This window comes from Pholis gunnellus (genome assembly GCF_910591455.1).
Source record: "Pholis gunnellus genome assembly, chromosome: 4".
In the NCBI taxonomy this organism is placed as follows: Eukaryota; Metazoa; Chordata; class Actinopteri; order Perciformes; family Pholidae; genus Pholis; species Pholis gunnellus.
The window spans coordinates 8,034,870-8,051,963 of NC_136530.1; the positions used below are offsets into that span (position 1 = coordinate 8,034,870).

The 17,094-nt window shown below is 43.0% G+C and overlaps 1 protein-coding gene across 1 annotated transcript in view; it reads right to left on the reverse strand.

Moving 5' to 3' along the window:
* Positions 1-17,094, reverse strand: part of agbl4 (AGBL carboxypeptidase 4) — a gene marked incomplete at both ends in the record, with an annotated part of 242,749 nt that overhangs the window by 2,331 nt on the left and 223,324 nt on the right. The window contains 2 exons of the mRNA XM_079157501.1: positions 5,414-5,576; positions 8,205-8,357. Of these exons, the coding sequence (XP_079013627.1) occupies positions 5,414-5,576; positions 8,205-8,357 (316 nt within the window). The remainder of the gene's footprint in view (positions 1-5,413; positions 5,577-8,204; positions 8,358-17,094) is intronic.

Consider the following 17,094-nt stretch of genomic DNA (forward strand, 5'->3'; position numbering starts at 1 on the left):
ATGTCTTACTTTATGTAGCCAAATTACTTGACATATTACATTTTCTACCTGATGATGGCGCTAGATGGAAAGTTAAGTGATCAGCAAAGTTATTATAGTTCATCCTGAGGGGGACATGAATGCGTGTAGCAAATGTCATGGCATTTCCCCCGGTAGATATTGAAATGTCACAGTATAAGTGAAAACTTTGACCTGCTGGTGGTGCTAGAGGAAAAGTCAGGAGATCATTAAAGTCATTAGGATTCATTCATTGGGAACTATGAGTGTCTGTGCAACATTTCATAGCAATAAATCTAACAATCGTTGAGATATTTAAGTCTGGACTGAGGCGGTGGGCCCACTGACCGACTGTCATACAGGACACACTTTCCTATCTCTAGAGCTGCTGGCATAGCTCACATTAACACATCTGAATGTAGGTCGTTATTAATCTGCCACTTGTTGTTAAGAGCTGATTCACACTCACAAATAGTCATCTTCAAGGACATAAACACACACTCACATTTACCTGCGTACTGTAAACAAACAAACTCCCCTTGTATCCTCCTTCATTCTGACCTCGGGAAAGTTTTGGGTGTTTTTTCCTCCGTTCTCTTTCATCAGCAGAGCCCGGTGCCAGTCCTGAGCTCTTTGGCCAGGCACGCTCACGCTCAGCGACAAAAATATCTCCCGGACCCCACAGTGCGCAGATGGCCTCTCAGCTTGGCTTGTCACGACTCACCGTCTACTGCAGGAAGTTTCGTGATGGACGGTCAGCTTCTGAAGGAGAACTTGGTCCGTGTGGCGAATGGTCGGAGACGCGGAGGATGCCCTCACTGCTGTCTGGCCCGTTGCCCGGGGGAAACCGTAGGGTTTGGAACGAGGCTGCTGCTGCTGCAGCAGGAAGTGATGTGTGCGAGGGCCAGGAAACAGTTGGTGGGCTGAAGCTTGGATTACAGAGGTGAGTGGTAGTGGAAATATCCAGAGAAACTGCAGCTGCTTTAGTCCAGATCTACGCAGCCTCTTCTGAATTAACACTGAGACTAATAATGCTAATATTGTTTATACTTAATCATCAACATTATCATTATCAGTGTGTAATCATTATCCAGCTCCAGAGAGGTCAAAGAGGCGTGTGTGCCAGCTTCACACAGACTGTCAGCATCTTGCCTGCCTGTCAATGAGGTGTGTGAGGCGTATTCTTTAACATCTCCGTACACATAACTGTCTTGTCTAATCAATAGCAGGTCATTGTCATGGCTCAAGGGCACGCCAGCTTAGGCGCTGATGAGATACGTGAGACAAAGGCGATTGGGACATGACTTGTTTACTGCAGCTGTTTACTGTCAGCACGCCATTTAGCGGCTTTCACCGCTATGTCCCTCGTGCCTGGTCCTGTAGGACAGACAGACAAGGTGACAATCAGACAACAAGGCCCCCAGTGGTAAAATGGACAAGACACGCGGAGAATGTTGTCCAGATTGGACGGGAGTTAACAAGCAGACAAGCAGGGGACATTCAAGCCATCAATACGATCCACTGACAGGTCCTGTCACTGCACTGACACGAAGAGATCTAATTATCAATGCTAATTAAGAGCCTAGTCAACAACAGCAATACAGAAAGGGACATTTTTGTCCCCAATAGCGATTCAGCAGACTGAAAGACCTCACGTCCTGTTGCCCAAAGGGACAACCAAGGGTTGATTTAAATCCCTGACAAGAAGAACTGTCACTGCCACGGAGACAAGCTCTGAAACTTGAGTCGTAAAATGAAATACGTGCAAGAAAGGCTTCTGTTTTCTTACAGTGTGCACTTGCAGGAATAGAGACTCTTCTGATCTACAGTGTGCTGCTCTGAAAACAGAATATGGAAACTATTTTTATATTCCAATTATTATGTTTCTTTACAAAAGTTGCACTCATTTGTTGTTTAGGAAAGGCTATGCTTTGTGCATACAAGTTCAAGAAATATAAACAAAACGTAGATACCATTATACACACCTGTCTCATTGTGGTACCTGTGATTCATGACTTCAAGCCTCTCTTCATGTTCTTTCTTATTAGTGTCATTATCCTGAAGGTATCACTTTTATAATGTTACAATCGTATCATCTCTTACTCATCAACTGTCACTTCACCCACTTTCAACTTTTACACTTTAACTGACAATTCCACTGCTTTAGTCTCTTATGGTTTAACTGGTGAGTTCATCTATTTTCAGTGTTCACACTTCAGCTCTATCACACTTGATGAATTCATGTCATCTCAGAAGGTGAAAGTTAGACTTCTTTCAGCATTTCCATTTTAACTGCCACTTCAACTTCTTTCAGTCATGCAACTGTTAAACGCTTTAACGGAAAATGTTCAGCTCTGAGCACACTTTTCACAAAATGACTTTCTCAGACTCTCCGTCGAACATCAACTTCATCAACGTTTAGAACAACGACCAAAACACAACTGGAGGTGTGCATGTGTGCATCTTTGTGAGTGCCCATGTGAGGACACCTGTTCATCTGAGCATACTGTAGCAACAATATTTGTGCAATCAACTGTGTGTTTAAATGTGTCTGTGTCTGCGCTCGCTTGCACGTGTGAGCACCTATCCATTTGTGCATGTCTGTGTGATATGATGTGTATGATGTGTGGTACTGAAGCATATTTTGCCTCCAAGCCACTTCTCACAATCTGTCCATTGGGTGTCAGGTTCACTGATGCATACATATGTTCCACTGGCTAATCTAGTGTTTATAGAGTCCCACTGTTAAAACAACGACAATAGATGTGGATTATTTGAGTGAACATCTTCAATAAGAAGATCACTGTGTCAGAAGCCTCTGCATGTCTTTTACTGAAGGAAAACATCAACTTTGCATGACTCAAACAAGAGATAAAAATGTACTTTTCTTCCTCTCAGAGTGAGAAGTTTGAAAATCCTGAAAATCTGTACGTCTGTACATTGACTGAAAAAAGCAACAGCTCAACCCAGCGCCGGAAAAACAAGAGCAAAATCTTTCAGGGAAGGCGTAATGGCTTTTTAATGTTTTTGAATAATTCTTCAAAGTCACAGAGAATACTGTCTCTCCACAATACAAAAACAAAGCATCCACACCCACACACACACTACAAGGTAAGTAGGCCCCCAAAGCTCACATAAATGCACGTACTGAACTCACACAATGGAAAGCGTCAAGCTGAGTTTTGAGCGGGATCCCAGATTCTCTCAACCCTAAACCATTCCACTTTTCAGTTTAAACTTCAGAGTCTGAACCGGAAGGTCCATCACAAAACGCAGCAGGTCTATGAAAATAGAAAAACAGGCCAAAATATTACATTTTTGTTCTGGGACGTGGGATGTCAGTAAAACTAACTTTAAGTGCAGTACGTAAGCATAAAAAAGAGATATATACATAGAAGTAGGTACGCACATATACACACACACACACACACACACACACGTGTGGTAATGATTAGAGGACAAAGAGAAGACAGACACACGGTGGAGGTTGTCCCTGCTGTTTCAGAGAAGACGATTCTCAGCTTGACTAAATGATATAATGAGCTGTTATGTTCTGGGTGACAAGATGAGAGGAAAGGACAGAATGAAGGAGAAAGGAGGACATGAAAAGAGAGATCAGAAAACAAATACAGACACACTGAGCATTACACCTTTTTTTCCCGAGCACCTTCAAACTGTGACAAAAGTCTCAGCTGTGAGAAAGGTTACGTTTTCAATTTTGGTGGCTACAAGTCACAGCAGTGGAGAAGGAGAGTCAGGAAAGATGAAAGGGTAAGGGCGGCATGTTTTCAAGGTGGTAAGAGTCAGGGCTGAGGTTATTACTCATTTGTCATGTATTAGTTTAAAGGACTGTGTGTGTGTGTGCCTGTTTGTGTGTGTGTGTGCATCAGGTGAGAAAGGTGGAGGGGGGGCGTTGAGATGCTAAAGGTCTCTGTTGATGATTTGCACGCTTCATCGAGCTGACTGCTGGGGCGTATAAAGCGACATGGTCGGTTCCTTCAACCTGCCTGACCCCAATCTCCACTCTACACCGGGTCCCTGTGCTGCCTGCCCACCCTGTGGATCCCCTCCTCCTTGTACACATCCCTTTCTCACAGCCAAACACACACACACACCTGGAAAACAAAAAAAGATCAAGCAAGTCTTCCCACCAGGTCCAATTTGACCTTCAGATGAAATGTCCCCTCTGCACACACACACATAGACGCTGAGAGACCTGGCTCCCCATCTATTATTATCCTGCTCTGCACCCAGTGCCACCAACTCAAATAAAAACACAGTGGAATTTGTTTATCGCAACTGCCAGACATTTGTCTCCTAAACGTAAGCCTAACTATTTGTCTGTGGCTGTGGCAGTACCCCGTGTATGCACATGCCTGCATTCCAGTTGTGATTTGGGAATCACAACTGGAATGCAAAGACCTGAGATGTTTCCATGAGAAGCATCTAAGGGATGACAGGGTGTGGAAAACACACACACCACATCCTAATACGAGTGACTCTGTATCACTTCAACGAATTTCCAAATGTTAATATGCACATTGGACCTGAATGTTACTAACTTTTCATGTGGGTGTGAATTAGAGAGAAATACACACATGGTGAGTCAGAATGTGCCAGCTCTTAGCACTAGAGGGCACTAGGGCTACATCTATATCCACCCTCCCCTCCACCTGCAGAATATGTGTAGGGGAGCACATACTTTTCATATGTAGGGTCCTTATCGCTCTCTCTAAATCTCTCTTTCTCCCTCTTCTCACTCACTCTATCGGTAAGATCAGACCGCCATCGGCCGGCTCTCAGGAGCTCTTCAGCCCCGAGAAGGTCAGCTGAAGGAAAACTTCCTCCCTTCTGGCTCCATTAACGCACCTGTGACCTTCGGTTCCCGTGACGAATGTAATGTGTGTGCTCCATGTGTGCACGATTGTAGTCGACAGGAATCGACTTCCATTGTTTAACGCAAATCAAAGCCTCAAATGCGCGCACACACAAACACACAGCATTACGCATTCCAACACAAGCCCCTTTCTCCTCTCTCCTTTGTAAATAAAATCAATAGACGCAGCTATCACATCCCTATTCTGTCACTGCACATCTGTCGCAACAAGAGGCAACAAAAGAGCAACATGGTTTTCTCCACAAACTCCCCACCAAGGATTCAAATATTAAGATAATGACTTCAATGATTACAAGATGAATTGGCTTGATTTCAGAGGGAGATGATAACTGCAACGACAATGTGTGTGTGTGTGTGTGTGTGTGTGTGTGAAACAAGGAGAAATGTACAATTAAGAGAGAGACACATATTAGAACATTAGTGCTGCTCTCTACACTCTGATCCTTTCCTCTCTTGACAAACACACACAGCCATGCAGATGCATGTACACTCACACGGATCATATATGTTGAAGGATACATGTCTCCTCAGTGTACGGCACAGGAGCGGTGCTGCCAGCCGTCATGTAGCTGTAGAAGGACACCTCTAGAGTGTAGCAGTAGGACGTGTCATCAAGGAGACCACCGAGGAACCGTCTACCGGTACCGGCCTTCACCATGTCCTTGTTAAAGGACGTGTTGGACTAGAGGGATGCACACAAAAAACAACCACATCTGAGACATTGTGTTGGACTAGTGGTTCGAACGATGACACTTCAGTGAGAGGGTTTAAGCTCAAGTATTTGTGTCAGCAAGCATCTTCCCTGTTAAAGCATATTTGTGGAGTCTGGAGAATTTCCCTACGGAGATCATTAGCCCTGACTATGACATATAACCTTAAATACCTCTATGGATCCTGAGTACCTCTATGGAAAGTGTTGTGAGCTTCAAAAGGTACTTGTGTTTCCCAGTTGAAACTTCCCAAAAAAGAATGTCTTCTAAAGTCCTTGATAACCTGAACGGCACATTATTTCCTACAGTAAAAGAGAAGAAAAAACACATTCAGCATTAACATATTGCTTTTGTGTTTTCGTGTCCCAGTTTACACATCACTATACTTAAAAAAGTTAACATTTCACAGTTGTAAACTTCAGTGGAAATAGTCACTGCCAACGTCCATAGAATCACAAAGCGATTATTGCGTTGGGCAAATCTGCTAAGACCTGTGAAAGTTTCCCACATCAACAATCTGTGATTGAGGGTTTACAATGTTGTATGTTGGAACATTTCAGTTGGGAGAAGCTACTTTACTTATTAAAGGGGCAGTTTGTAGAAATTGGGGGCATCTAGCTGTGTGGTTGCTGAACCACAAATTATGTACACTGGCTTATTTGAACAGATTGACTTCATTCAAAGTCATTACAAAGCTGTAAATGGCTATAGCAGAAAAAAAAAAAAGTCCAGTCTATTTTGGGTTTCAGCGTGTCAGCTATACTGTATGATGCTGTCTTGGGAAGAGTGTGGAAAAGTTTCCATTCACTGTCACTCCACTCTGCTCTGCTGCAGTGAGAGTTGCCTTGCTGAAATGCAGACTTGGCGGCCACCAGTGGGAGTTTGCCATGATTGTGTTGTGCTGCTGCTGCTGCTGCTGCACTGGGCTTTAGGTAGTGCTGAATGGGCAGAGGGACAAAAGCACAGTGAGGGAGACGACCCCTGGGCCAGCTGTCACACAAGCAATACACAGAGCGAGAGAGGGAGAGAGAGAGAGAGATTCTCTTGAAATAGCGTTTTACTCGTCCTTCGTTACTGCATAGCGTATAGGCACTGACAATAAGTGACATTTCCATGCATGTGTGGGTGAACATCCGCCTCTCTGGCTTTTCTCTGTATCCAGGTTGGCACTGGGTGTCAATGGGCAATAAAGGTTATTCTTTATGATGTGTGTAAGTGGCTCTGCTATGAAATGTCAGCGTCACTGAGAAAACGAAGGTCAGTGACAAGTGACACCGGGCTGAGACGAAATGGTTTCGTGGATAATGTACCTGTATGAAAACGGTTTCATAAGGTTATGCATGTGTGGCTGTGTGGAGGAGCATCACAGTCAGTGAATGGGTGTTTTTTTTTTTTCCACATGCTCTTCTGTTCTTTGCTTCTCTCCTCCATTCATTTCTAATACTTTCATTTCCTGCTTGGTTTTCCCCTCCTCCCTGCCCTCAGTCTTCACAGTCCTGTCCAAATAAACCCAGCTTCAGACACCTAACAAGGGGCTTTAGCTCCAACACCTGCACTGCTCATACAGAATATCCTGGCCTACTTTTGCAGGGCAGTCGTGTGCTTCTTCACAATCTTCACTGTGTTCGCTATTTCTGTTCTGCATACACATACAGTATACATGCACATTCATATTAATGGCAACATGTCAGGGAAACTGTTCTGTACATCTGTAGGATCTCTTTAGACATGCAAGTCTAAGTAACATTTATGTTACTTCACGGACATGTGTTCATATTCTAAGACCTCTTACTTGTTAAATTGGATATACAGTATATTGATAATCCACAGCTTACTTCATACCTTATTTTGAGGGGGATAGTGTAGATTCTCATACATAATTTCCATTTATATTTTTGCTCCTCAAGGACTTCTGCCACCACTGCTGCTGTTTGGGTACACCAACATTGTGCATACCTACCTATTCCTGAAATTTTACTGTATTCCTTTACATAATTTATACGTTTAAAAAAATATATTCTGGAGTTGAAATCTTCGGGTGTGTGCTTTAGTATTTCCGTTACTCTGTGTTACCAGTTAATTGAACTGAACTGTCAGGGTTTATGAAGTTCAACCCTCTCTTCTTTTACACTCTGCTCAGCTCCTCTCTTAAGTGGTCAAGGTGAGAATCACAGCTGGAATGAGCTCTTTTCTTCTTCACACATATTCCCTCAAATAATGTAACACCTCCTGTGTTTGTACGTGTATGTCTAGACTCACATGTGTCAGCTGTGTGCATATGGATTGCTAATTCTATGTGTATTTTTTCACTCACTTGTTTTCTGTTTTTTTTTAATCAACACATTGCCTCTAATCCATGCAGTTAAACACATTCACACCTGGGAGCTGCCCAGTGCAACCAAGGACTTCAACTGTTTACCACTAAGAGTGCAACAGTTGGCAATTAAATGCCTCGCTGAACACCACCTCACCAGTAGTTGCCGAGATAGGACAAGTTCATGTTCTCTTTCCGAGCTGGCCCCGGGATTGAAGCTGGGTGAAATTCTGCTTGGCAGCCTGCATATCCGGTGTGTTTGTGTGTGTCTGTTTGCGTGACTTACAAAGGAGAAGTCTGGTGCATTTTGGCACAACAGTCTGGGGAAGACAGCCTGTCTCTGGACGCGCTCCTCGTCCTCGAACACATTGCCGTACATGAAGCCATTCAGCATGGTGGAGTGGGCGTGAACGTCAATGTAGAACTCCAAACTAACTCTCTGATGGAGGAAAAGAGGGAACAGACAGAACAGGGATAACAGAGGGACAGAGAAACGCACAGACAGAAGGTTAGTGGGGAAGATGGGAAATCTTTCTGACAACAGTCCACACCAGTTTGTCCAGCGAGATTAAAGCCTTTCTTTCTTTAGACTGTGCTGGGAGAGGATTTCCGCCATGGGATGACTACATACCCTCCAGACATTGTGGACTGACAGTATGTTTACTACCTGAAAGGAGTCAACCACCCACACATAACTTCAATCAGACTGTCTATTTGAAGGGCACACCTACAGCACATACATAGACGGCGAGCAGAGACGGATATGGTGTTAAGACATACACACGCTCCCTCATGAGATTGTCACATTCATCATAAGCTCCATACTTACTTATCAGGTTAATATTGACTTCATATTGAGTTTGTAATGTCTTTTCTCTACAGCATACACTGTGTAAATGGATTTGATAAGATCTGTTTCTCTCAACTCTGTAATCACTCAATCTATACACACAGACAGTCAGACAGACAGACACACACTTTTATCGGGAACTCACTGATTTGACTTATCTCCAACTTCTAACTTTAACATTAACTCTGACATGCCTAGATGCACGACTATCACATACCTGTAGCACCCATTTCAGGTATTCCATGCTTATAAAGGTCTCAGTTTGATAGATCTGATATAGTTACTCCTCAATTCAGCACACATAAGACATAGCGGAACTGAACATATAGAAATAATTAAACCAAATTGAAGATGTTAGTGAGACAGCGCCAGGAACACCTTAAAAAAAATCTCATTTCAATTGACAGTAGCTATCCAACGTTGCAGTCTGATATCCATCTATGTATGTCTTGTATCATTTCAGGCTAGTACAAAACAGTCAAGCATATTAATTCCCTTTACACTTCCAACTAACAGAGTACAATATGCATAATAGCACATACTTAATAGTGTTATCCATGCTATTGTGTAGTGTGGAATTGGGCCATATATCTAGCAACTCTATGAATGGAATTCACTCACACTACATCAGTGTAAATGACGCTTTAGTTACTTTACATACACCACCATAGAACAATAAAACTAAATTACATTTTCTTCAGGTTGTTGCGTAACTTAAATGTACTACACTACACTGTCCAATTTAGCTGCATGTTATGTAAGATACTTCACTACCTAACCACAGAGCTGTTACATGTTTTTATCTCGCTTGTATTTGAATATGATATTGATTGATCTGTAATCTTGATATATATCTAACTGTCTAAATAAGCTGGTGTCTTTTTTTTAACTCTAATTCCAAACCCTAAAGCCGGGTGAAGACTATAGCAAAAATGACCTCACTTGGCAATACATTCTCCTCACTTCAATGGTCTTAAACTGGTTGTGACAAGGGCAGAAATACAAGCCCCCTCACCACCAGCAAGCCCACCCACCCACTCTCTCTCTCACACACACACACACACACACCTTCTGACCCTTAATTCGGGAGCAGCACCAACTAGCATCCCTCTTTTCTGCCTCCTCTCTATCTTATCACTCCATTCTGCTCCTGGTTTTATCCTTACACTTCTTCTTCCTCCTCTTTATCTCCCTCCCTTCCTCCCTCTTGCTCTGCTCATTACACATTCACCACCACACCTTGCTCCCTGTGGGTCGTAAAGAGGAGAGGAAGGGAAGAACGAGAGGATGGAAAAGGAGAAGTGAGCGATATTGGGAGATGAAGGGGAGGGAAAGCAGAGAGAGGGAACAACAAAGACGGACAAAAGACAAAGAGAGAAAACAATGCATGTGGGTTTGTGACTGTGTGTGAGAGAGGTAGAGGAGCAGGGAAGAGCACACAGAAAAACATATAGAGATGGGGGTGCAAAGAGAGAGGAAATAAGTACATAAGAGAGAGCAAAAAAGAGAGAAAGAGAGAGAGCGATACAGAGAGACATAGAGATGTGTGTCGGGAGGAGTAGAGAGATTGACAGGAGAGAGAGAGAGAAAGAGAGAGAGAGAGGGAAGCGGTGCTTGGGCGGCCTGGGCGACGCAGTGTGCCTGTGTTTGAAATTCCGCTCACAGCCAAAGCAATTTCCTGGCGGTGGCTGTGCTGTCAGCTGCTTGGCTGGCTGGCGGTGAAATATGGTGGCTGGGAGTCGGCCGCTAGCAGCCCCCGACAACCTGATGGATGGAGCCCCAGAGGAGAGGAACAGCAGCAGGAGAAGGTGGAGGAGGAGGGGAGGTGGAAGAGGACGGTGTGAAGGGAGGAGGGAGGCAGAAACAACAGGAAAACAAACACAAAAAAGAGCAAGAGGGAAAAAAGCTAAATGCAGCCAACTGAGCAGTAGACAGTCTGAGAAATACATAAAGAGACATTAAAGGGAGAGTTAGATAGGGGATGAAAAGAAAGATGTGAAGGGTAGATGGAGAAAGAGGAGGGAGGGAGGTAGTGAGAGAAGTAGACCCAGATCCATTAGGAAGAGGAAGGAGGGTGGAAGGAGTTCCAACCAAGCAGCCGGGGTCTAGACGAGGGAAACCAGCCTAATAATCACCTAGGTCTCTCCCCTGGAGGGCATGGAGGCTGGGAGGAGGGAGAGGAATAAAAGGAGGAGAGGATATAGGTGGATAGATTGGAGGGGGGTGATCAACAGTGGCAGATTGCTTATAGCAGAGGTTAAGTGGTGGATACATGCGTACATTTGGTAGAATACCAGTGAATAACTGAATTCTTTTTTTTATCTCATATAATAAGAATTTCCAAGGGGCTGGATACATTACATGGCCAAAAGTAAGTGGATACAAATTACACTAGTCTGTGATTGTTGAACATCTAATTTCAAAACCACTGAAAGGTGAAACGCTGCGCATAATCACATTTTTTGCTGCTTTGCTGGCATTGAATTTGTGAGGTCAGACACTGGTTTGGGGCAATGTTTGATGGGGTTGAGGTCAGGGCTCAGTGCAGGCCAGTGGGGTCCTCCCACGCCAAACTTTGAAATAGAGCTGAAACGATTGCTCTAATAACAGATTAGTCAATGGACAGAAAATGAAATGTTAGTTGCAACATCTTCAGAAACCTATTTCTTTATTGACGCTGCTTTGGGTAATGGGGCATTGCCATGTTGAAACAGGTATCCTATGTATGCCATAGGACTAAGTGTCCACTTAGTTGGAATTAAGATGCCTATGCTTATCCGGGGTCGGGTCACGGTGGCAGCAGGCCATGCCTATAGCCAAACCATGAAAAGTGTCCAAAGTGCATGGCCAAACATGGTTATGTATGGTAAAATGTATGGACACCCCATCTACATACCTTTGGCTCTGCAGCTTATCATGTATGAAATACAGTGTGCCACTGAGGGGAAAACACAGGTTCAGTCACATTCATAAATGTTATCCAAGCCCCCTGATGTAGATATTTATCTTCATTTAGAGAGAACACGCACAGAAAGAAGGTGAAGGACCTAAAGCCTCATCCTGTTTGTTCCCTGTCCTCATTCTAACCCAGAAGGTTTCTCCTTCGCTGCTTCATGTGAAGGACAGCAGAGGAGCAGCAGTAACAGCAGTATCAGCCATGGAGCCCCCACAATGTCATGTCCAGGCTTTCTACAATATTCAGTTAATGCACTGTCAATCAAACTGAGACGGTTCTGAAGGCCCAACCACTGTGATTGATGCTTCAATTAACGACCCGCTCTGACCTCCAGAATTGTTCATTTGAAATTGTAATTAAGCAATTAGGGGCAATTAAGAAACAGAGACTGCCGAATGAAAGTCAGAAGACAATTTGAGAGAGCGAGAGAGAGAGAAACAGAGAGGGAGAGCAAGCTGTCCAAATTAAACCTCTCAGAGAGAAACAAAAGCTCCATCTCGCTGCAGAAACTCCAGGGAACTCTCAACTTGTGGTGAACTTGTAGCGGCCGCAAACAGTTTAGTGTAAAACCTAGAAGGTCAAATGAATGAATTTTGTCAGACAAGTACTTATCTCCTGCATATTAATTAGAGCGGAGTGCGGTGAGGGCCGTAAATGCCGGGCTTATCTTTACACGGAAAGGAAAAGGAGCTGATTGAAGCAGGATTACAAGCTCCTGAATAAAGCTCCTGGCATCAGCAGCATACCTTTGGAGGAGAAGGGAAACTGCTGCTTGTTCAAGCTAGAGAATAAAGTTGAACTTACTCGCCATGTGATGCACATTATACACTGAAATATTGCCTACAAAGCCTGTGGGAGGAGTGACAGGATTTTATATGTTGTAGCTAGCTAGACAATTTAGCCAACGCTTGTTTCACAAGTTGGTAAAGCCATAAATATGCATTTTATGACTACATACACGATGTCAGGCTAAAAGACTGAGGCTAAAGCTGCATGTTTTACATAAAAGATCAGCATCCTCACCAGTTGTTGATCCATGTGGAATTAAATGCAGCTGATCTTGTAAGAAGCGCTGTGTTAGGTTAAGAACATATTGTAAACAGAATAGTGGGCCGGACATGTAAACATTTGCAGTTTATGTTAAAGAAGACAAACACACTTTACTTAAAAACGAAACCACTATCCTAACTCTAGCCCAATTCACAACGCTTCAACAAGTGGAGAAATAGTTATGGCCGCCCAACTATAATGGCGGGGAATTAAAATCAGTCAGATCCAACCTCAAGTCAACGAGTTAAACCCGGGCAGTGAAAGCGAGAGTAGAAACCTCTCGTTCACAATGCAATGACTGATGAAGTGCTCTTGAGCGAGGTACTTTTCCAGTGGAGCCACCTAGGTGTGAATTTGTGACACTGTGTGAGCATCAAACATTCCCACAAAATAATGCATGGAAAGAAAAACTCAAAAGTCATATCACTTATAGACGGTAAAACTCTATCCGACATTTCATTAGTCAGAGAAGCCAATCCAGGTCACAGGGGCACATGGTTAGTGACCCTGTGATGATGCAGCAGTGACAGAACATGGCCAATGGCGTGACCTGCTTCATAGACGGGAGTAGATGACATGAAACTCTCTATCCGTCTGTCTCCGTCTCTCTCATTGTCTCTCCCCCCCCTCCTTCCCCCTCTGTACTGTGCTCTCAAATTGATGGCGGTATTTGTCTGTTTATGAACACAGAGGTGACTTGTAATCAGCCTGAACGGGCGCAGGCAGCCCTGTGCTTCTGGCCTGTTAGTGCCATATAAGCTGCCACATCTGTTGGGAAGGCCTGCCAGGAGAACAGGTGAAGGAGAATAAAAGGAGGTTGATAGGTACAGACAGGAATCGGTGGCGAGGGAAAAAATAAGCGAAGAGGAGCAGGAGGTATTGAAAAAATCATTTGAATTATCATGTAAAAAATTAAGATAAGGTAAAAGCCTGTGACCTAAGCTGATAAAATGCATACAAATTGTGCCAGCGTGCGAGAGCTTCAACTGTATCTTTCCTGTGAAAAGAAGACAATTCTGCTTCCAATGGAGTGAGAATAAAAAGAGGGCCGGTGGAGAGATTGAGACGCTGCGGGGACGATGGGGGTAAAATTGGCCGTAAATATCAGAAATGGATCAGAAATTGTCGGCTGACACCAGAGGACAACTCACATGGAGACAGACAGTGAGGGAGAGAAAAGGACACAAAAAGCACACACAGAGATCTCCTGATTCACACATACAGTAGAATGCAAATTTGACTGTTGGACATGAAAGAGAGATAAAGTGAGTGAGACTGGAGAGGGCTTTAGGGCGGATTTCAGGTGCAAAATTCATCTAGGTGCTGTGACCGGACCTATTACATTTGTTTCAGAAATTAATTTTCAAATATTATAAAGGTCAAAAAGAAGCCAAGCCAACAATGACCTCTTTGTCATCCGTAACAAATTATCCAAAATGGCAGTGTCAAATTGGTGGGGATATGTCGGCCAGTGATGAATGCTTCTGGTAATCAGCCAATCAAAAAGGATTCTTCTCCTGCGTTTGATAAATGAGCTAGGAAAGCAACGCTTTAGGAAGGAGATGGGTCCATTTGTTTCTTTGGCCTCTTTTCCTTTTTTTCTCCCTCTCCATTTCTCTCTTTTCAAAACAAACAACAGGGTAGCTTGGGAACAGATTATAGCTCCTTGCATCACTGACTCTTTCAGCCATTTTCCCTGCTGACCAATGTTCAGCTGCAGATGGTAAATGATGGAATTTTATGAAACAGCTTGAGCAAGCTTGCCTTCAGATGGATGGAGAGAAAGTTAGCCAGCTTATGAGCATATATTTAGTTCACACAATCACTGTAGTTGATCACGTCTTTATTTTACATTTCATATTGTATTTATTATGTGAAGAATATGTGAAAGATCCATTTAAAGCTGCAATAAGCAATTTTGGACCACCGGGAGCGGAACAACAAATAAACTCACTAACAGAACTTTGATTTACTATCAGCTTAACATCTGCTCCTATAGTTCATATGGTGGCAAATCATTGCTCTATTACACGACCAGCAGACACAATAAAACATGAGCATCCCAGTGGAGTCCTCGTACTTGTCACCTGATGAACGTAAGCTCATATACACTCCAACTGGCCAACTAACTCCTAAACCACCTGGATCTCTTAGGTTGCTCAGATAATAAGGCTCTACCACAGCGTCGAGTTTTTTTCCCATGAGTTTTCAGTACATGAAAGTTAATTGTTAGTTAATTTTGGTTGCCGAGAAATGTCTTAGTCAGCGTTTGGTTGTACTTAGCTCCACCCTCCTGTGCCACTCATTGTTCCTAAAAAACAAGATGGCGACGGCCAAAGTGCCAGACTCGAAGCTTCAAAACCATAGTCCACAAACCAATGGGTAATCCACTTATTGCAGTGGGTACATCCATAATATTCACTCTATGGTTGATTCTTAGTGAGAGCGGCAGCACTAGTGACCCTTTCAGATCAACTTAAATCAATGTCCAAGTAAAACAATTAAATGAGCAAAGACTTTCAAACACAGGCAGACAATTTGTAACATACACTACTAGTATCAAATGTATCATTTGTACTACAACAGAGTACTTAAAGTATAAAGCTGGGACCATTCCATATCTTTCTTGTGAAAAAATCATTTGTTTATTTGTTTATATAATATCCTTATTTTTCCTTAATTTCTTACTTGTTTTTTTGTCATATATTTAAAGAAATGATATGTAGGGGAGCTTTACTCATTTATTTTTCATGACTGCCATTGCATCCTGTCACTGCAACCCATAATAAATGAGTTTGAGCAGAGCCTGACGATGCCTTCGCCTGGCTACAATCAATGATGATCACTTTCCAGTGATCAAAGCCATGATCACTGGAAAGTCTGGGCGTGACACCCTTTATCAAATAACGTCAGTACCACTAACTCACTGAAGACGCTCTTCATTTCACTCTAACTGCATGTGGCTATTAGCGCTGATCTTTAGGAATTTGACCATTTTTGCAGTGAGGCTCATTTGCATAGAAACATATGCATGCCACCTTATTTGAATATGTGCGGATAGCACCAAGATGCTATTTGCTTGGCAGCAATGTTCGGGGTGCATTTCAACCTTTGCGGGTGCTTTCTTTTGGTCTTATTTGAGCAGGTTTAGTGGTGGCAAAAGCCGCACAATCCTTGAATTCTTCCCTCAGTGTGCTCCTCATTCACCCCATGAGCGACCTGTAGGCTTTGATTTAATTTCCTCTGAAGGGGGAATATCTGTCATCGTCATTTCCAATCTCTCCTTATGTAGACTGAATGTTGTGAGGAGTGGCAAATGTATGTATTTGATGCCAAACTGTAACTGTAAATACTCTGTATTAATATATTTACACAACCGTTCCAAGTGAGCTGGCTGATGGAAATCGAAGTCACTGATTTTAAAACATAATTTCATGTTCAGGACAGTGTTTGTATAAACACTAGTGAGTGCAAATGTTCTGAGTAGTGTTGAATTTAGATACAAATATTTTTTAAATAAAGGTTTCCAGCCATCAATAGCAACACAGCTTAGATTGCTCCTGCAACAAGCTTTGATTTAAATGGCACTTGTCTCAGAACTCGCAGCCAGTTAGTGAAGTTATTGCCTGAACAGAACAAGGAAGTTATTTTCCCCAGCAGAGAGTGCTGCAGAATTCACAATGATGTAGAATCACTTTGGAGTGACGAGGGTGTCTGTCACAAGAATGGCTGATGGGGTTTCAAACTGAATGGGCTCCTTTGTGCAAGGGAGGGCAATGTGACTTTGAATTATGATGCTTTATGCACAAAACTGTGGGTAGCTAAAGGAGTAAAGAAGTCGTGGTGATTGACAAAAACGAATGGTCAGATTTATGTACATAAAGGCACAAAGTAAATTTGCACTGCACCTTGAATTCAATTAGCGTTCACAATCTGCGTTGGTTTTACTAAAGAGAACTTTAGGGATAGACTTACAAAGACTAAACAGCCCACGTATGATGCCAGCGTACACAGATTTTAGTCTTGACACTCAGAAAGAACTCAGTTAAGCACAGCTGACAACACACTGAAAGACTGTTATTAGAGTTGTAGTACTGGGCAATCACTCAAATCATGCGAGAGCGTGAACTCATGTGGTAAGGTGCCTAGAGATGCACTTCTACTGTTTCTGCTGTAACCAGGATATTCTGTCAAGCTTTATGATCGTCTACAGGGGAGGCCAAGTACAATTACGGTACATTTTAAATTCTAAAGTAAGGCTCGTGTTAGGTTATGGTTTACTTATCAGGTTATAAATATCAAGTATGTTGCTCTGAAAAA